The sequence below is a fragment of the Impatiens glandulifera genome, chromosome 1 (genome assembly GCF_907164915.1).
Source record: "Impatiens glandulifera chromosome 1, dImpGla2.1, whole genome shotgun sequence".
NCBI lineage: Eukaryota > Viridiplantae > Streptophyta > Magnoliopsida > Ericales > Balsaminaceae > Impatiens > Impatiens glandulifera.
The window spans coordinates 127,682,243-127,703,083 of record NC_061862.1 but is presented as its reverse complement, the minus strand read 5'-3'; the positions used below and the strand labels follow the sequence as shown (position 1 = coordinate 127,703,083).

At 33.7% G+C, this 20,841-nt stretch overlaps 1 protein-coding gene across 1 annotated transcript; it reads right to left on the bottom strand.

The window, feature by feature from the left end:
• Positions 1-17,048: 17,048 nt before the first annotated feature.
• LOC124942840 (11S globulin seed storage protein 2-like) lies at positions 17,049-20,641 on the bottom strand. The gene is made up of 6 exons (XM_047483409.1): positions 20,335-20,641; positions 19,984-20,261; positions 19,477-19,899; positions 19,049-19,324; positions 17,224-17,279; positions 17,049-17,142 (listed from the first exon to the last, which is right to left on the bottom strand). Exons 1-6 carry the CDS (start codon positions 20,639-20,641, stop codon positions 17,049-17,051), a joined length of 1,434 nt encoding a protein of 477 aa, XP_047339365.1.
• Between the last annotated feature and the right edge of the window lie 200 nt (positions 20,642-20,841).

Sequence of the window (20,841 nt, the reverse complement as noted above, 5' to 3'; positions counted from 1 at the left end):
CATCAATAATTTTTCAGGTAATTTTTATTATTTATCAACAATTGTTTCTAAATAAACAATCCAACAAGAATTTACATATATATGTATGTTATTTGATTATGTTTGTGTTTTATACTGAGGTGGTTCCTGACTAGATAAAACATGAACATTAAATTGAAATTTCAATCAATAAAACAGTTCATAAATAAATATAGATTAAATTGAAATTGATTGACTTTCTTTATACATAAACATGTTTTATATATATTTACATATGAAATACTTTGAGTCAATCAATTTTTATTTAATAATACAAGTTCATTTTAGGAATACTTATTTAGGTTGTAAGAGACAATAAAGTATTAGAATAGAAAGAATCAGGAGTTATTCTTTTAATTAATCATATCTAATACATGATTTTAGCTCGTAGTAGTTTGATTTTTATTGAACTATTGAATCTCAATAAGATCTAAAGAGTGTTTCGAGTTAGTACGTTATAAATTATAATATGTATTAAATTAAAATTTTGTTTTGTGGTTTCATAAATTAATATGTTAGCAACTATATCAATAGGGATGAGAATAGGAATGGAATACAATATTGTCTTGGTATCATGAACTGAACTGATCTGATATCAAGATTAATAATTTCATATTAAAAGTTCATTGGATCTGTAACACAAATTTTATTATTAACATAGTTATTCACTTACATACACAGGTTCATAATTAGCCTTACAAATCTGATTTGAAAAGTAAGATTCATCGTAAGATTAGTCTTTCTTCTTACTTGAATTATCTTTATTGTCATTTGTTATTATTAATTTATAGGCTAACGACATTTTGATATGCTATCGTTTTCATTGTCTCTTTATATACAATTACTAAAAATAATATAATGAGATCTTTTGCACACATAATTGCCAAGTGTTCGCTGAGTTATTCCTAATTTAGGATCGATTTAAGTTTTTCTGGTTTCAGTTCAGTCATTTTCATTTGAGCATTCTTAAAACAAATATGTAATATTGATGCTCTTAAATATTTAATTTAAGTACTAATTTTATTCATTTTATTACAGATTTCTTATCATACATCGAACAATGGATTCAAAGGTATGTGATATTTATCTCTCATCTACATAGTTTTTAATATTTGTTTTCTTTTCTTATTAAAGAAATATAAATGTAGAGTACATTTTACAAATAAGAAAATTAGTATGGGATAAGTAATAGTTATTAAATAATGAGGAAGTAGACTAACAAAATACCCAATAAATAAATAATGTAAAGATAGAGTATAAGAGATGAAGATGGTGACAAAAAATGTCTTACCACTATGTTTCTATTCCCATTATAGCATGTTTTCTTGCTAAAATCAATTTTAAGTTGTTAATATGAATAAAAGTGTCTTGTGACCATGTTCAAAAATATATATTAATTAATTTATTATAAATTATACTTTTCTTTTAACTTTTTTATTCTAAAATAAAGTACTTGACTTTAATAGAAGGTTTTATCTTATTTTAAAAGTCATGTGCATAATATTTTATTAGGCAATTGTGTGAATTCAAATAAATTATTATGATAAAATATATATGTTTGATATCAATTTAATGATTAAATTAGTTTATTATAAATAAGTATAATAATGGTGATTTTGATGAGTTATATTTTATTGCATGATAATTTTTTTTTTGTTATGCCCTAACATCTTTATATTATTTTGTTTGTATTTAATTGGATTAAAAAAAATAATGTGAATGATTTCATTCAATATTATTTTGTTTCTAATTTGTAATAGAATATAAGTGTTAATGCTTTCAATATTTTAATTATAGATGGTGTATTTAGGATGCAAATAATGAAGTTATTGCAATGAATAGACATAACTTTAGGAGGTATTTAATGGTTTTCATATTTTTTATTAAAAACTTTGTATCTCATTAATATTTATTATGTATTTAGAATTTTTGTTTAAATTTGAAAATAATTATTAAAATATATAAATAATAACTGTAAAAAAATGAAAATATAATTGCATGCAAAACAGAAAAGAAAATCTGGAGAAAAAATATAAACCGAATAAAAAAATAAAACAAAAAAATCGAAAAAATAATGGGATAAAAATTAATTCAAAAATATATGGTTTTGGCGACGCTTATTTTAATTTTACCAACGCTTATTTAAGCGTCGGTGGCACTTACAACGACCCTGCTTTTGGCGATGCAAGTTTAAGCGTCGGTGATATCTTTGGCGACGCTTTTAAACGTCGGCAGAAGTCTTTTTAAGCGTCAGCGGATGTCTAATTTGTTGTAGTGATTCTAGACCCTCTCACAAAATGAGGCATGTGTTTCATTACCGAAACGGACACAACCATGATATCTTGACATTTATCAGGAAGATTATATGTGAAAGTGTGTAATTATTTATACAAAATAAAAATAGTGTAAGACATCGAGTTTACTAATGAGCGAATAAAAATTTATATACTTTCCATAAGGGAAAGTTCAAAGAATAACACCTACTTATCATAGGTAAGATTCAACTGTTCAACATATCACCATGTTATTCTTTCAATTTTCATTCATGTAGGAGATTGTTGGAATTAATAATATATAATTGACTTCCATTATATGAATGTAAATGAAAATACAAAATAATCGGTATGTCTCAAAATAAAATCAAAAGTAGTGATTTTTTTCCATATTGGAAATACATAACAAAATAGAGTATTTTGTTGAATATTTGAAATTGAATCCAAACCATGCTTAAAAATGGTCTTTAAAAATCTTTGTCGTTAGAATGTCAAATGCATTAAAGTTACTCAATGCACTTAATGTAATTGAATTATATCGAATTTTACTTTTGAAATTTGGATTTTATTTTGTATTATTTGTGGGAATTGAAAATAAATTTTATTGTTAAGATTAATAGTTTTTCTTAAAGTCCATCCTTCTATATATGTTTGATTTTTTGGTAATTCTAAAATACCACATACTTACAAACAAAAAAAAATCAATACTCTCTCTTTTTCAAATTCTTTTATTTTTGTGATTTTTAATAAAAAGATGTCATTTTTTATTTATTGAACTTCTTTAATTAAAATTGTTCATTCAGACCAGTAATAGTAATTTAGGTACCGACAAGTTCGTTGAGTTGTGATTATAGTGTTGAATCACTAATAAATTAATTGAACCATTAGAGACAATAATCTACGATAAACTCCATCACATAATGAAAACGATGAATCTTTTATAAGTGACAAGCAATTACCTCAAATGAAGTTCTTAATTTAGTGAATTTGGTTATAAGTATATTATAGTTTATTTGATTTCTTTATAAGATCGTATTCTTATATTTTTTTAGTTTAGATGGGACTTCCTAACATTTTCTTAGAAAATTAACATGAGTTCAAATATACTTGATTTTACATGGTGACACGAGTAACAAGTAGCACTAATCTCAAAATCAGGTAAAATAGGAAATAAATAAATAATTCAGTTTAAATCATAAAAACATTATTAAATCACCTTTGAATAAATATGATTATAACCCCCGGAAACACCCTTTATTTCGATTTATGTGAAAAGCTTGAGATTTGTGAAATTTCAACATCGAGTTGCGTGTCAAGACTTTTCTTTTTAAAATAAAACATTATTTTAAAAATATTTTAAAATAATTCCTAACTACTTTCGAAATTTATTATTAATTAAAAAATTATTAATTTTGGGGTTTAATTTTAAATAATTTTGGAATTTATGTTAATCAAATCACAATTTTATTTTTTAGAAATAATTTATCTTAAATTAATTAAACATAATTAATTTAAAATATTACTTATTTTGAAACAGAGTCCCCAATTAATTTTTAAAAATCCATAAAAGATGACATACTTGTATAAACATATTGACTAGAGTTTTCTTTTAGTTCATAGTTTGATGATACTTGGAAAAGAGTTTTTCACGCTCCATTCTCCATACCCGTTTTAAAAATGGTCTCTACTTATAAAGTTAACTTTTGAAAATCGTTTGTATAACGTTTGAGTTTTAACCAATTATTATTCTTGTATTAGTCATGTTCTAAATTTTAGCGTTATTTAAAATATTGCAACAACAATATTTAAAATACTGGCACATGTTGTTGATGATAATTAGGGAGGATTTATACTTGAAGAATATCAATCATTTTAAGGGTGTAAGGGTTTACAAATAAATAATAAACATACCTTAGTAATAATATTTTTTTGTGGAAATATCCCAAAAATATTTTGAAATCATTTTCTAATTTTTCGAAATATTATAAAATAGTTTGGTGTCCCAAAATAACAAAAATAATTTTGGGTTTTGAAAAGTGGAACCAAACAGGTCTTTGGACCAGAGTCCTAAGCCTCGGGTCTGTTTTTATCGTTTGGGGTCTAGAGACCCCCGGTCTGGGTGCTATGGACTCTCGATCCTAGGCTAAGATTACAATTTGGGTGTATAAACCCATTGGTCCTAGGTTAGCTCTAGGATAAGTTTCCTGGTCGAGGTGTATAAACCTCACGGTCTCGAGTTAGCTCTAGGCTAAGTCCCTTAGTCCCGGATTTATAAATTCTCAATGTTAGATTAAGTTAAATAAAGAAAAAGGAAAATTAATTAAAAGAGAAATAATTAATTAAGGAAAAATGTTTAAATAAACATACGTCAATAAGTTTAATCAATACAATATAGTTTTAATGATATTTTCTGAACAAAACTAAGTTGTGTAAATTGTCTTTGCGTAGGAACGTCTGAAGACGTCTTCCTTCTATCAGACGTCTCACTTTATCAGACGTGAAGTTTGAAGAAGTGAGCGAGAAGACGTCTAACTTCATCAGATGTGTAGTCTGAAGAAGTGCGCGAGCAGATGTCTAACTTCATCAGACGTGAAGTCTGAAGAAGTGTGTGAGCAGACGTATAGCTTCTACAGACGTGCAGTTTGAAGAAATGCACGAGCAAACGTCTAACTTCATCAGACGTGTAGTCTGAAGAAGTGCACGAGCAGACGTCTAACTTCATCAGATGTGTAGTCTGAAGAAGTACGCAAGCAGACATCTAGCTTATACATACATGTAGTCTAAAGAAGTGTGAGCAGATGTTTTGCTTCAGCAACCGTCTGAAGAAGCGTCTGCTTATCTATTCATCTCATCTACTTAACAATCAATAGTGTTTGATATCATTCGTCTGCCAAGATAGCTTAACACACTATAACTGCTTATCTGCCACGTACTCAAATATTCCTGCAATCCAAGTCTTATACTATCTAGTACACCACGTTCTAGCGAATATTCTCTAGCACAATCCGGTACGCCACGAACCAACGAATATATTCTTATGTACATTACCATAAACTTAGCGTATGTCCAATGGAATTCTGACACGTATCCAATAGGAAGATTCGACCGTTGCTGAGTCTTCAATATAAAAGGTGATTAATGTACAATGGCGAATCAATCGCTTCCTTGAACAATCACACGAATTACGAACTGCTAAAGTGCTATGAACTCTAAGTCTATTCTGTAATTCACCTACTATTCTTTCTATATGAAATTTCAGTATTGTAAGTTGAACAGGATTTGTCTGTTCAACAAAGTGCTAGCTAAATGTTCAGATATAGGTAGTTACTAAGTCATGTGTATCTAACATGGTTTGTTTAGTGTCTATATGAATCAAAATTTTTTAGTGAAAAACCTTCTGGAAATAGAGAAGGGGTATATGTTTTATCTCCGAACATTCATAAAACTCCGTGTATTATTTATTTTCCGCATCGTTCAATCGTTTATCTGTCGCTTCAAATCGAGCAAGTATTTCCGCACTTAAAGTCGTTCAAGAGCTTGCGAAGATTTGTGAAGAATAGAAAAAGATTCTTAATCTTTAACAGGACTAAAATATAATTGAAAGTTTCTTAAGTTTTCAACTATATTAATATCCTACTTTTCTATAATTGTCATTGATCCTAACACTTGGTCTTGGGTCAAGATTCCTCGGTCATAGTTTTAGACCTCTTGGTCCTAGGTTCTAGAATCTTCGGTCCTAGGTTTTAGAATCTTTGGTCCTAGGTTGGACCTCTCGGTCCTAACTCAAGAACATTGGTCGGACCTCTCGATCCTATTGAAATTATCGGACATAAAGGTTCGAATTTCTCGGTCCTAGGATTTGTTCCGAACCGTGGACCCTCAGTCGGATGTCTCGGTCATATGCTAACCAGCCTCGATCATCAAGAACCTAATTTCATTTTTAATTCATTTTTTAGGTTGGATTATTTGATTTAAGGGTTTAGTTAGCTTCATAAATCTCATAGGAATATATTGATCATCATCTCAAGGTATCAATCAAAATGGATGATGATCAAATCGTTCAAAATAGTTTTTGATCTAAAATTACATTTTTTATTTTAAGGTTGTTTAGAGGAGAAATGAGCTATCTAATATCTTATATACTTGATTGATACCAAAACATGAACATTAACTGTTCGTTTTGGCAAAATCATGAACTCAAAACATTTCATTTATTTTGATATTTTTGATTTTGATCAAACATTATCAGGATGGATCAAACATGATCAAAGAGATTCCCAACATCATTACAATCATGTTGAGATGCTTTCTAGGTTGTGATTCAACAGAATTAGCCCACGTACAGCAAACCCAGTTTTTGGATTTTAAAATTTTGAATTTGAATTTGAATTATTGTTTTGTTGATCAATTGATTAGTTCAATATTATCCAAATAGTTTCTAAATGATCCTATGATAAATATTCAACCATAAAACACCATAAAGAACAAGCATACAAGTTTATGGAAAAAATGTCAATAACCGATTTGAACCAGACGTGTCAAGGGAGAATCAATGGAAGTTAATGGATCAGACTGCTAGCCCAAAGGAATTAAAATATGCACATGCAGACATTATGATGATGCCAGTCTTCGATTATGTTAGGATCGGGATCGCTGATAGGGGATCGGGGTCCGGCTAAAGGTAGATCGCTTACAACAACAACACACTTGTACTAATCCGATTAAATATTAGAACCACTCTTAACACTACACAGATTGTTAGACTCTTGAACCGAGTTCAAGGGGAAATGTATGTTTCAATTTGAAGCAACTCACACAATTCGGTTTGGAAGGTATTATGAAAAGTCAGTTAAGGTGGAGAGAAAACCGATTCAGTTTTGAATTAAGGGAAAGCCAGTTTAGTTAGAGTGAATAGTGTTTCGGTTTGGTTAGAGTAAGTAAGCCGGAAAATAAAATGAAGAACACAAGACAGAACGGAATATTCCCAAGAAACTGGAATGTTGAAGGTATTTATTAGCTAGAGCTGAGGGAAATTAAATGACTGGAGCAGCTCATTTAATCAACCCGAACAACTCATTTAATAATCGGAACTATTTAATGACCCACCATGCTTCATTAAGTGTCGGTTGACCGATCTCCATTTCCGAACCGAAGTCGGACTACTGGTCAATCTACCGAACCGATATATATTTCCAAGTCGATCTCGCTTACATGGAGATTTCAGTATTTTGCTAAATTTTAAATAATATTTGATCCCTAGTGACCTGTGTGACAGGCATGGATGCTTACCACTGCACTACAACACATTCTTGTTATATTTAAAGCAATTAATATATTTGATATGACTTAGTGGTTTAACATATTTATTTGAACTTAGTTTTATCTATTCATTAAACTTTTCAAAAGTTCTAACAATTTCTTCCTATTTGATTATATAGAATAAATATTCAAAACTCGTAATTGTTGACCTGTTTTAAAGAAGTTGTATTTATTTGGCCGGTTGAGAAAGTTTGAGGAAATTCTAACAATTTCTCCTTTTTTGATTATTTAAAATAAATATTCAAAACTTGTAATTGTTGGCCGGTTTTAAAATTTAAATCAGTTTAGGAATTATTGTAATCTAACAATTCTAAAATATTTCTAAGGGAAGAAAACTTAGACTCGAGAAATGGCTTTATGAGGATGATAGCCACTTCATTTTTGTTCCCTTCATGTGAAGTGTCCGTCAACAGCCGGTCCGGATGCAATGTTGACTCTTCCAAGCTTTTATCTTGATTTACCTACATTCATAGACAATAGAAAATCTGGTCCCCATTTTTCTTTGGGTCTGTGGCTTATTAGTCCCTTGGGAATCCATACTTTAATTATTTTAATGAATTTTCTGTTGTGTGTATGTATAGTATATCTATCTGCTGATGATTTAACTTTAAAGGATGATTTTTGGTAAACATCTCTTGACTTTCGGTTAAGTTTTTTTTCCATACAAACTGGCTGTCATTCTCTCAGGTTTCAGCTAGCTTGAAGTTGGCTTTACATTGATCATCTCATCCTTTGAAGTTAAATCATTGCAGCTTGTAATTTCTTCCTTGAGCTTCTCATTCACAGATGAGATCTCACTTATTGAAACATCAACCTCTTTGATTTGAGATGAACATCTTGAACTATCAGACATGCTTTTTGAAATAGTTTGATTTAAGGATTTTAACATTTTTCTGTACTTAATGACCATGTCATTGAGTGCAGCAATTAAATCATCTCGGGTAAAATCATCAAAGGAGATATCAAATACCTCAGATTCTTTCTTAGCCGTGAAGCAGGTATCAACTTTATCATCACTGTCGCTGGATGATGAGTAGTCCGAATCGCTATCTGCCCATTAGCCCTTACTTTCAACAGTCATTAGAGCCTTCTGCTCTTTCTGGTTCTCCTTTATTTATTCACTACCTTCAAACAGTTGGATCAACTTTTCCCACACTTCTTTTCCCATTTTGCATTCTATGACTTTCTCGAAAGTGTTTATATCTAGAGATTTGAAGATATGTCTCATGCAATGGTTGTCTAGGTTGTTTCTTCTCCTATCTTCAGCCGTTCATTTACCTTTCTCTTTCTCGATTTTTATCGGATCTTCCTTTAGGATGGTGCTCATTTCATCATCAAACGTGAACAGATGTAAATACATCTAAACCTTCTAGCCGCTAAACGCCTCGTTGTTTAGCATAGGTGGCCTATCGTTGTGGGTCATGCTTCCCATCTTCTTTCGGTTGCTTGAGTGTTAAGATTCGTGCTCTGATACCAATTGTTAAGATCGTGATCGCCGATAGGGGACCGGGGTCCGGCTAAAGATAGATCGCTTACACAACAATACACACACACCAATTGGAACTAATCTAGTTAAAGACTAGAACTGCTCTTAACACTACACAGATTGTCACAGACTCTTGAACCGAGTTCAAGGGCAGAAATGTCTGCTTAAATCTGAAGCAACATACGCGATTAGTTTTGGAAGGTATTAGGAGAGTCGGTTAAGGTGGAGAGAAAGCCGGTTCGGTTTGAGTGAATAATATTTTGGTTCGGTTAGAGTAAGTAAGCCAGAAAGTAAAATGAAGAGTACGAGATAGATTTTTATGGATGTTCGGAGCAAACTCTCCTACGTCACCCCTTCTTCTCAAACAGCGAGAAGGATATTCACTAACTGGAATATTTTACAATACACTCTGATCGAGTCTTATTTACTACTCATCGGTTACACCACTCACACAATGATGTAATACTTTTATACAAGGTAAAATACACAGATTTATGTTACAACTATTTCACTTTGAATTAGAAGAGCTATATGAACTCAGGATGTCTTTTTGGGCTTGATTGTATGAATATTGAGTTGCTTCTAGCTCGCGCGCGTTGTATATGTGTTTACTACTCTTGGCTTCCTTTATATAGAGGATATGACAATGGTCATATTTCTCTTTCATCTATTGATTGGTCAGCTGAACCGGCTAGAGTAGGTAGCCTTGCTTTTTGTACATGTGGCAGCCATGCACGAGGGTAGCCTCCTGTACCAGGAGATTGCTTGAGATTTTGGACAATTAATCATCATTGCTTTTGTTGCATGCTTCTGATAGAGATCAAGGATCCTTTCTTATGTTCATTTCCAAGATATTCATTACGTCATCTTTCACGGATTTTTATCAATTTAAACACTTTCCCATTGGCCTTAAGATCTTCGATATATTAAGCCGGCCGGAAAGGATGTTTCATGCGATTTTTATCTCAGCCGATCCAGTTGGGAGAGTAAAACTGTTTTTCTTGATTGTCCAGATTCTTTGAGACAGAGTGTCTCAACCGGTCTGGTGCAGTACCTGCAAAAAGAATTTTGAGACTGGTTAAGTTCTTTGTCCGGTTAAAAATTATCTGATCTTAGATGATTTTGAAAGCTGAAAATTCCTCTACAAATTTTGTTTGTAACCAAAATGGAGTTGAAGTTGTTAATCCTTCGGAGTCGGTGGTACAAGATAATACGACCAAGATAGGATCAAACTAGACATGTCTACGATGTATAATTCAAAACTAAAGCTATGGTACTTCCAATTTGGATTTTGACCTATGGTTAGAAAGCTAAATGCTGACCATTCGAATGGAAATGGTCCACATCTTCATTCGATGGTTAAGGTGGTCAATTTAGCCGTACAATCCAATGGAAGTTCACCCACTCTATTCATTGAGCGAACTGAAGCATGATGTGACTTTAAAAAAATTATATTTTTTGATTTGCTCAACAATTTGGAGAAAATGAAACACTATTGGAAAGGTGATTAAGTTATATTTCTTATAATACCAATAGCACTAATGATTCTACCTACATCCCACGCTAGGTCGCCCGCAAGCTCAACTGTTTATTTCAAGATCACTGGCGTTCCATTTAGAATTGCATGGATTTGCGGCGAGTCTTGAAGATTTTGTCAAATATGAATGTTATAGCTGACAAACAAAACTTTTCAACGCATCATGGATCATCTTCAATGATGATTTGAATCAAGAGTTATGGTCATTTGAAGTTTCAGTTGAACTAATCCAGCTGAAAACCGGAACATAAAAATGCATGACATCAAAAAAGGATAACTCAGTCTACACTTGTCTATCTAGCTCAAATAAATTCTCAAGGTGTAGCCTAACCGGTTACGTACAAGAAGTAATTTATCCCAGACTCAACCGAGTAGGAAAATAAGTCGGTTCAACTCATTAACTAAGTTACATGTTTTCCTTAAATTCGAATTCCTAAGTTACCCTTGCTTAAGGGTATATAATGGTGTTATCTCATTAATTTGAGCACATGGTGAATCCATGTGCAAAGTTTTAGACATACATTAGAGAGAGAGTAAACTTGGAGAGAAAGTAACTAAAGGAAGAACAAAGGGAAAGCGAATCCGACGATATTTCAGTTTTCTCCGACGAGTCCAAGTCCAGCTCCGGTTCATATAACTCTTATGTCTTCTTTAGGTAGGACTTTTGTTCTAATGTTATTGTAATTCATTCAAGGCGTCGATTTTGTACACTGATGTCGACGTTGAGTTGAATTCATACTGTATGATTAATTTGTTGAAGAGTTGTTTGAATAATTGTTTGATGCTTGGTTAATCTAGTTGTTAAAGTCCTATGTTAGATTGAGTTTTAGTTATGAAGAGGCTAGGTCTTCACTAGCATCTTTTCTCAGTTTCTAAAACTCGTTGGAATCTTCAAACATTGGTCGTTATAGGAAGAACTGTCGGCAAAATCTTCAGAAGCATTCCAGACCGCCTCTCGACGCATCGAAGGCGCAATCGAAGTTATTGACATTGTTTGTGGAGATAATTCTTAGACGAACGACGAGTTACAAGAGGTAACTGCCATTTTTATTTTTGATATGTAGAGGAATCCTTTTTTGATTGCTATGTTCTTCATTCATGTGCGGCGAAGTGTATCTTTAGGATGTTTATTAGGTTAATGAGCTTCCGTAGTGATTATCTCTAATCTTTAGAAGCAACGACGAGGCTAGAGAGTCGGTCTGAAGTCCATATCGGAAGAACATAGTTTGGCTATGTTCTTTGACTTTGGATTCTAACAATATTCCAAACAAGCAGCAAGGCGACGAGGAAGAGATGACTCTGAGACGACTTCACTTGTATGGTCTTCGGAGAATCTCCTGAGCATCCATGGAGTAGAAGAAGCGAACGTCGACAACATAAAGCAAACAACTAGGAGGACGATGAACAGTTTCCTCCTTTTCGATTTTCCGAATTCCTAAACTTCTTAAGGATGTTCAAAAAGGCCCATACGCTCTTAATCCTTTTAAATTCGCCTAGAAACTTTAATTCATAATTAATTATTTAATTCTGAATTAAATTGACCCTCCAATTAATAGCATTTTTGCAATTTAGACCAAAAACTTCCATATTTAAATTATTTTCAATAAATCCAAATTAATTTGATCCCTAAACTACTATTTACGTTCAATTCGACCCCAAAACATTATATTTTTCCAATTTTTGATATAATGTTTTAATTTCCAATTTTTTGGGATTTTTCTTAGTGCTTGTTTGGTTCATTTTATACCAAACATCCTTGTTTCTTCAATTGGAGCTCAAGATATGATTTTAGAAAATTTTCAAAAACTCAATGATGGTCAAAAATATTATTTTCAACAATAATATTATTTTTCTATAATTTTTTGGGACTTGTTTGAAAATTTAATTATTTGAAACGCTCATATCTTGAGCTTCGTAGCCCGAACGAATGTGATATTTTCGTATTAGCTTCATAAAATTATTTTTGACGTCCCTAGAAATTTTCAGAATTTTCGAAACACTTTAAGAAAAAAACACTCATTTTTGCGGAGTCATATTATGATTTTTGTATCCCTGAAAAGTTCTGAAAGCAAGTGTGAAGTGTTTCTAAAAATATGTTCGACATAAACTCTTAGGATTTTCCAACTTTTTGGGAAAATTCTTGATTTCGGTTGTTACATACTTCATGTCTCCAACTCCCCTCTTTGTTCTTTAAGCAACATCCCAACATACTGGTGAAGTTATTTTCATACAAGGATTCACATTTCAGATCAACAAACAAACTTCCAAACAAATTGGCAAAGTGAGAATTCACATTATGGTTCACATTTGTGCCCAATGAGTGCATTCAATGTTCTATTTCATCTTATTTAGTATAGGACAACCTAATAAGAGTCCAAAATCATCTCTAGACTAAGCATAGGGTATCTTATTAAAATTTACTCAAGACACGATAAATAGAAATCAAGAGAATTATAATGGTTTGATGCCAACCTTTATTGGAATCTAATTAAATCTAGGGTTACTCTTTCTAGATTAGATACAAGGTTAAGGCTTACACAAACAAAAGAATTCTGAACTCCTAATGTAAATGTGTAGCGTAACTTCACAAACAAATGGCCAATAACATTTGAGTAGAGACTATCCCACGGGATAGACGCATAAGACATAGTTATTGCGACCCATTTCTCATGCATAACCAAGCACCGAACCCTAAATCCATGCATAATCTAGGTTTACTCCTAGATTAGATACAAGGTTAAGGAATACACAAACAAAAAAATTTTGAACTCCTAATGCAAATGTGTAGCGTAACTTCACAAACAAATGGACAACTACATTCGAGTAGAGATTATCCCACAGGATAGACGCATAAGACATAGTTGTTGCGGCCCATTTCTCATGCATAACCAAGCATCGGACCCTTTAGTTTCTTTTTGAAGTAAACTAAAACGATAAATATTAAAACTAACCTACTTACTACGTTTTGTTAACGTAATAATTTGAAACATGTAAGGGCCAATCAAAAGAAGTTTATGATATAGAATTTTACTTTGGTTTCTAAAACAGATATGACAAAATCTTATATGGATAGTTTTTTTATCTACTTTTTGTGAGATTGAAAGGAATGTAAGCCGCGTGGTTCTATATAATAACTTTCGCAAAAAAAAACTTTTTCTAAAAAGTGCACGAGTTTTGTTTACCATTTAAGTCTTTCGATGCGTCCCCTTCATGGACGGAGCACTCGAAAAGATAGGTAAGACATGAGACCGACAAATTTTGGATCGCACAAAATATTCTTAAAGATAGAGCATATGAATGGATAAATTTATCTTAGAATTATATTATTTCATGCCCTAAAACAAAAGACGTTAGATGAACTCTAAAATTTGTAGACACATAAGATGATATAAAATTTCACGTACAAAAGAAAACATATTCTATTTGGGACGTCGAGAGAGAAAATGGTTCAATGAGGCGAAATTAAAACGCGTACACAAGTCATTAATAAATAATATTATATTGATTATTATAAATTAAGTTGTTAAATAAAATATAATAGAAATAAAATCTTCAATTCAAATAATGTTGTAATATATATTATAATATTAATAATATTTTGAATAATATAGGTTCAAACAAAAATGGCTCATTTTTAGTTAAAAATATAAATACAGAATTTGCAATTTCAGAAATATGATTTGATTTCGGTAACATTGAAGATTATATTACAAATATTTTTAATATTACTAAATTAGTTACAAAGCATTTATTTTAATGTTGTTTCAGTTGGAAAGAGTACTGTTACAAAACACCATTTTTACATCTAAAAACTCATTAATTTGAAAAGTTTTTCGAATTATTTGGATAGCGGGAATCGAACTCGCGTTTTCTCTTTGGAAAAGAGAAATTTTACCATCCGAATTTATATAGGAGGGTTCAACCGGCCGGTTAACCGGTTAAACGGATCCGGTTAAGACCGGTTTTGCCTCTTATTTTAAAAACTAGTTAACCGACCATTAATGATATCAGTTTTACCGGTTCTGGTTCTACTAGTTTGGTCGGTTTCGATCGGTTAACCGGGTTTAACTAGGAACCGATAATTCAATTTTTTAAATTAAGTAATAAATTTATAAAATGTTTTTTTTAATTATTGTTTGCACTTTCCTATTATACTATTCTCATCCTTTCCTCTATTATAATATAATATATTTTATTGATATATTTAATACTATATTATAATATATAATTTTATTATAATAATATAATATCTTTTATAGCTATTTTGTTAGCTTTTTTATGTTCCTGAGAAAATTCAAATACATTATGTCGATTAATTTTGACCAACCAAGGGTTGGGTAGAAAGTTAAAAACATGAAGCGAATTTTTTTTTTTGAGAAATGGCTTAAGCCATTAATTAAAAAGACCCGAAAAGGGTAAAAAGAGTACAAGAGCTGAAATTGAGCTTACAACAATTCGCTCAAAGTCAGCACACGATGGTCATAAGGAATCCACAATTGGCCTAAGAAATGCACACTGACATGAAATCATAGTACAAAAGTGAATAAGGAATGAAACTAACAATCATTCAACTAAAACAAGACGATAGGGGTTGATTTTCTCAGACTCGTCTCTCTTGTCTCTGCCCTTATTTTTTCTTTCCTTCTTTCTTGTCACCCTTATGTCTTTTTGGGATATATTTCTGGATAGAGTTCCGGCTTCTTCGTCTTCGCTAGCTTCTCTTGTCACTTTTTTCTTTTGGGCTTGAGTTTGGTATTGAGCGTATGAGTTGTTTCCCTTAAGGTGGTTTCTTTAACAATGTAGCGGCTTTCTTTGGTTTCGAAGCTCATGGTTTTTAATATGTTTTATCTTTCACTATCATCCACATCGACGTCGGGCTTTTCGAACCTAATTAGTGGGAAAAGGGCCTCGGTTTCAGGCTTAGTGGGATCGGGATTAGTTTGGTTCTCGTTCACGTGTTTGTTTTTGTTTTCATTTTCTTTGAGGATTTAGATATAGGGTTTCTTAACCACCTTGCGATTCTCTTATTCGGGGGTGGCCACGGGTTTCTTTTGCTTTTCTTCATCCTCTTTTTCCGGCTGCTCGTACATGACCTCAATGATAGCCATGTTTCCATTCCGGCATCTTAACTCGAATTTTTCTGGTTTTGTACTCATTGAATCAATCTCAATGCAAACAAGAGAAAACGTGACTCGTTTAACGAGTCAAAATTAGGATCGAGCTTAAGAGGCTTTCCAATGAGTCTGGTGAGGTAGGCAAGTGCTTTGGCATTACAAAGGTGCAGTGGAATGTTTCTTAGTCTCACCCACACTTGTTCAGATTGTGGCGGTTTTCTATTGACGTCCATTTCTTCATTCTATTTGGCAAGCTTGAAACATAAGCTGAACATGAAGGTGAAATCTTAGTCGGTAATGGCTTGGGCTTCGGTCTCCGTGCCAAAAGTGAGGAAGAAATAGCCAAAGTCGTTGACTTTGACTTTTTTAAGTCTATTTTCGCTCCATTGTTGGAAAAGGGCGGCATTGATTGCTCGGAATGGGGCCTTGTGGGTGCCCATAAAGTGACCGACGACAACTCGCTTCCAATCGTTGATGCATTCCTCTTCAATTTCTAGGGAGAGTTCGATTTGGAGTGGGTGTTCGAGCGTTTTAATTTTTAAGCTAGGATCTACATTGAGCTTGCCTCCATTAACTGTCCTATTTTTCCCCAAACCTTATTGGTTTGCCATATTTGGTTTGCATTTGTTTGTGTAGTGTATGCATAGGTTTTGGGGCACTTGTAGAACTCCCTCATGACACTAACTGAGCACAGAACGATTTCCTCGTATTCAGTTTTGTCGAATGAGTTCCAATCTTGCTCGAATCGGATTTTGAATTGGAAAATGATTTGCTCGCTCTTTTCATTGGTAATGACAAGTTCATGCCTTTGGAACTGGGTGAGGGATTTGATAATTTGGTTCCCAATGCCCTCCATATTTGCGATTTCATTTCGTCCCATGGTCCACGACTTATCGGGGATTTGAGCGGTCGGGGTGGGGATGTCGTGACATGCCATAGTGGTTGAGGTGAGCCCGACTGGAAAAACAACATCATGACCGGTCAGGTTGGCAGCGACATGGCCTGTTGAAGGAGTAGCGCTATTGGTTTAGTTGACAGCAGCCATGACGGTCGGGGTGGAGGATACATGACCGGTCAAGGGAGGGGCGTCATGTCCAGTTGGGAGATGAGTCGGGAGATGGGCGCGACCGGTTGATAGACCAGCGATGTGAGTGGTCGATGCAATAGTTGGATTGAAGTCAACGTCATCTGCATTAGTAGCGTTGTGACCGGTCGGACACCTAGAAGAAGTGGCATCCCTTTCAGCCAATTTCTCTAAATTCTCTTTATTTTTCCTTATGCTTTTAGTTCGGTTGAGGAGGCTAGTCGAGCGGAGGCTGGTCGAGCGGAGGCTCGTCGTGGCTCAACCTGCGCAGCAGACAACGAAATGCCTTAGCAACTATCAACAATTCAGACCTGCATCAGAAATCAACAATAGTAATTAATAGCATCAAATTACAATGAAGGAGCCAGCAAAGTCACCCAACCTAGACTAGCCTGATTGAGGAGCAAACTGCACAGTAAATGACAACCAACAGATCCCAAAAAAGTAGCTAAAAGAAATCAAAAACCAGAAATAACAGTCAAAGCCAACTACACAACAAAACGTCGCTAGACCGTCCGTGAAGATCGGGTCGTGTCATCTGTGCTATTGTGCCTCCCGTGCTGATTGTGTCGTGCCTCCTGTGCCGATTGCACTTCCTTTTATTAATACAATATCGTGTTGTCCGTGTAGATCGGGTTGGGTCGCCTGTGCCTATTGTGCCGCCCATGACGATCATGTCGTGTCTCCTATACCGATCGCACTTCCTTTAATCAATGCTGATTTCAGCGTCGATTTTATGACTTCCGACTCAAATACAATATTGTGACGCCTATGTCGATCGTTTCGTGAATGTGCCTATTGTGCCGCCGTGCCGAGTTGTGTCGCTTGTACCGATCGCGCTTCCTTAAAAATCTCCAGAGGTTTTCTCTCTCTTTCTAGGGTTTCGAATTTGTCGGATCTGTTGAAGAGAATATTAAAGACATCAAGTTTTTATTTGTTTAACTATTTTGATATTGTTAATTTATAATTCCACGTTATTGTATCGTTATAAAAATAATTTTACATATTTTAATGAAATTATTTTAGTTTGTTTTTAATTTATTTTTGTAAAATTTTATATAAAGTATAATGTGTTTTAAAAACAATTTTATAAAAATTATAATTTAAAATTTAAAAATAAAAAGATTTATAGATTATTAAATATTACAATTTAATCTAACCGAAAATCGAACCGTTAGAACCGGTTAATCAATAAACCGTTCAAATGAAACCGGTTAACTATCGATTCAGTTAGCTTATTGGTTTTCCGGGTTTTTTTGCACGACACTAAATTTTCATATTTTTCTCCTACCAAAATCGAGCCATTTATGTTTTTATTATTTATATAAAATCTATTAATCACAAAACACGGAAAAAAATCTATCACATTTAATGTTTTAAAAAAAATAACATCAACTATGGTTTATCTATTCAAAATTTACACAATACATTGTATACATTAACCTGGACATAAAATTATCTTAACTAAATATCAATCAACATTTTTTCACACATAAATATTCAATCAATGATATACTCTATTAAACATTATAATATATAATAAATTATTGAAATAATAATTTTAATTTTATTCAATATTAATATTTTATTATATCTTATTAGTAAATAATTTAAAATTTTCTGAACTTCGTAATAGTTTTTATAAATTTATATATCTAAGGTATTTTAAATTTATAATAATTTAATAGTTCTTATAAATAAATAAAAATTCAAGTCAAATAGTATAAAATAGAGTTATTTTTTGTAATGATACTAATAAACTCTTGGTGTCTACCAAGAATATTTTGACTCCATATTTCTGAATGCGTACTAACTAATATTTTGATTCAAAAAATGTCGTTAGGATTATGATACTATATATAATATGTAGTATTTTCTTCTAATTTTGTGACCACAAAGTAATATGTTATAGAAGTTGGAAACTCCTAACCCATTACAAAAAAGGAAAAGAAAGGGGGCATACACATAATATATAATATCAAGCTCATCATGATATATTTTATTCATCCTTTTGAAAAAAACAAAAAACAAAAGCATTGTAAACGCTGCTTACTAGCTATTGCTACATACTAGCTCATACACACACTAGTTACATCCACAAACACATGTTTAAGAAGAGATTCAAGCCTTAGGTTTGAGAAACATGGTCTGTCGGCCAGTATTATACTTGAGATCTTTAGCCTGGCTAGTAGACACTTGGTAGGAGTTAACAATTACTTGAAGAGGCATAGCCCTCATCACCGAAGTGTAACCAGCCAAGGGACTCTTCATCGGAGAGCTAGTTGTCTTGAATGCCACCCACTCGAATCCTTCCTTTCCAGCCTGACTTGTAACCACGAAGAATTGAGGGCAGACAAACATGTCTCCTTCGCGCACGCGTTCGTTCATTATTGCTTGTCCGCTCTGGTCCACAATGCGTACCTCGGCCTCTCCCTTTGTCACGTATACCACGGAGTGTCCGTTCATATTCCAACTTGGGCTGTACATCGCGTTCTGAATACATAAAATTGTGGATTCATGATGTATTTTTGGAGACAAAAATGAATATTACATACAGAGCCGGCCTTGGCCTTTTCCTTCGCAGCTCGTTTAGGTCAACATAATCATTATTTTTAGTCTAGGGCAGCCTTATTCGTACTACTTACCGGGAATACTTCGCCCTTCTCTGCGCTCATGTCGAGGAGGCGGAGAAGAGGGAGCTTGTTCTGGTTGACGACGTAGAGACGGCCTCCTTGACGGGAGTAGACGTCGGATTGTTGGCGAGATTCCAAGTTGTGTCGGATCTTCATGCTACACCATGAAGACTCTTCCAAGCCGTTTTGTTGTTCCCTCTCGTCTGGCTTGATCATGCGCATGCCCTCGCGAACAGTAACGATGAATCCCTTCTTCGATTGCTCTCCTTGTTGGATCTTTCGCATGAGCTCCACAGGCATCTCTAGGGCTTCGGCCATCAACTCTGTGTCGAAATGTTCTAGAATATTCTCGAAGTATTCTTTCTTTTCAGCTTCATGAGCAGTAAATCTAGTTTGTCGTTGTTGTTTTGGCATTCCACCGGCCATATAGAACGACTAGAAACAGAAATTAAGTCATTCCACTAATAAAAACTTGACGAATTTTTTTTTTATTCTCAAAAGAAGATATGATATACTTACTCTGAACTGCTGGTCGAGCTGGTTTACGTTTTGGTTAAGATCGTTTACTGCGACGGCTACAAGATCTTGAGTCCCGTCGTTGAAGCACCAATAAGCCACGCCGCTTGGAATAGCAACGATGTCTCCCTTGCGAACACGATGAACCTTTTGGTGCGAGTCTCTTCCTTCACGACCCTCCGACTTTTCGTCACTGCTCTGTCTACCCATGAACATCGACTCAGATTCCGACTCGAAAGTCTCAGGGCATCCCGGGAAATTAATGCTGATCAAACCCTCACCTGTTTTTCAGAAAATAACATCATCCATAATATATATATATATATTATATATAAGGTTTATAATTTCTGTTACCTTTTTCAATGAAGAGTAGGCGGGGAGATGGGTGGTAGTGAGGAAGAGAGAGTCCGTTAGCTTTTACGGTGTAACGAAAAGCTGCTACGCCGGCGCATTGGAACATATCGTCCTTCTGTTCCCACATTTCGATCGAACCACCTTCGTTATCGATCCTCTGTGAAGGTTGGGAAGCTGTGAGCCGTTGGATACGACATTGCTGGGCCTGAGTCAACCGGCTTTGCCTTCTTTCATCGGTAGCCGAGGCTAGGAGAGAGATGCATGCAAAGACACAGATGAAAGCTAATAGAGTATTTCCTTTAGCCATGGCTAGCTAGCTTCTCTTGAGTACTGGGAAATGGAGATATGTTGGTGTGATCTTTTTAGGGCCGAGAATGTCCTTTTTATAATAAGTGGAGATGGGACGTCTGGCCGCTGGTGTGTTTGGTTTGCATGTTAAAATGGGGATGTGGCGACTTGCCGACTTGTCTCGGCAAAACATAGCCACCTGATGACATTAACTGTTAA

Excerpts from the sequence above, each read along its gene's own strand:
- LOC124942840 (XM_047483409.1), bottom strand. The coding sequence starts at position 20,641 with ATGGCTAAAGGAAATACTCTATTAGCTTTCATCTGTGTCTTTGCATGC. Across the intron at positions 19,325-19,476 it reads AGAAGGGCGAAGTATTCCCG|AACGCGATGTACAGCCCAAG; the intron begins GTAAGTAGTACG and ends TTATGTATTCAG. Across the intron at positions 17,280-19,048 it reads TGAGGGCTATGCCTCTTCAA|CTACTTTTTTGGGATCTGTT; the intron begins GTAATTGTTAAC and ends GATTTCTTTTAG.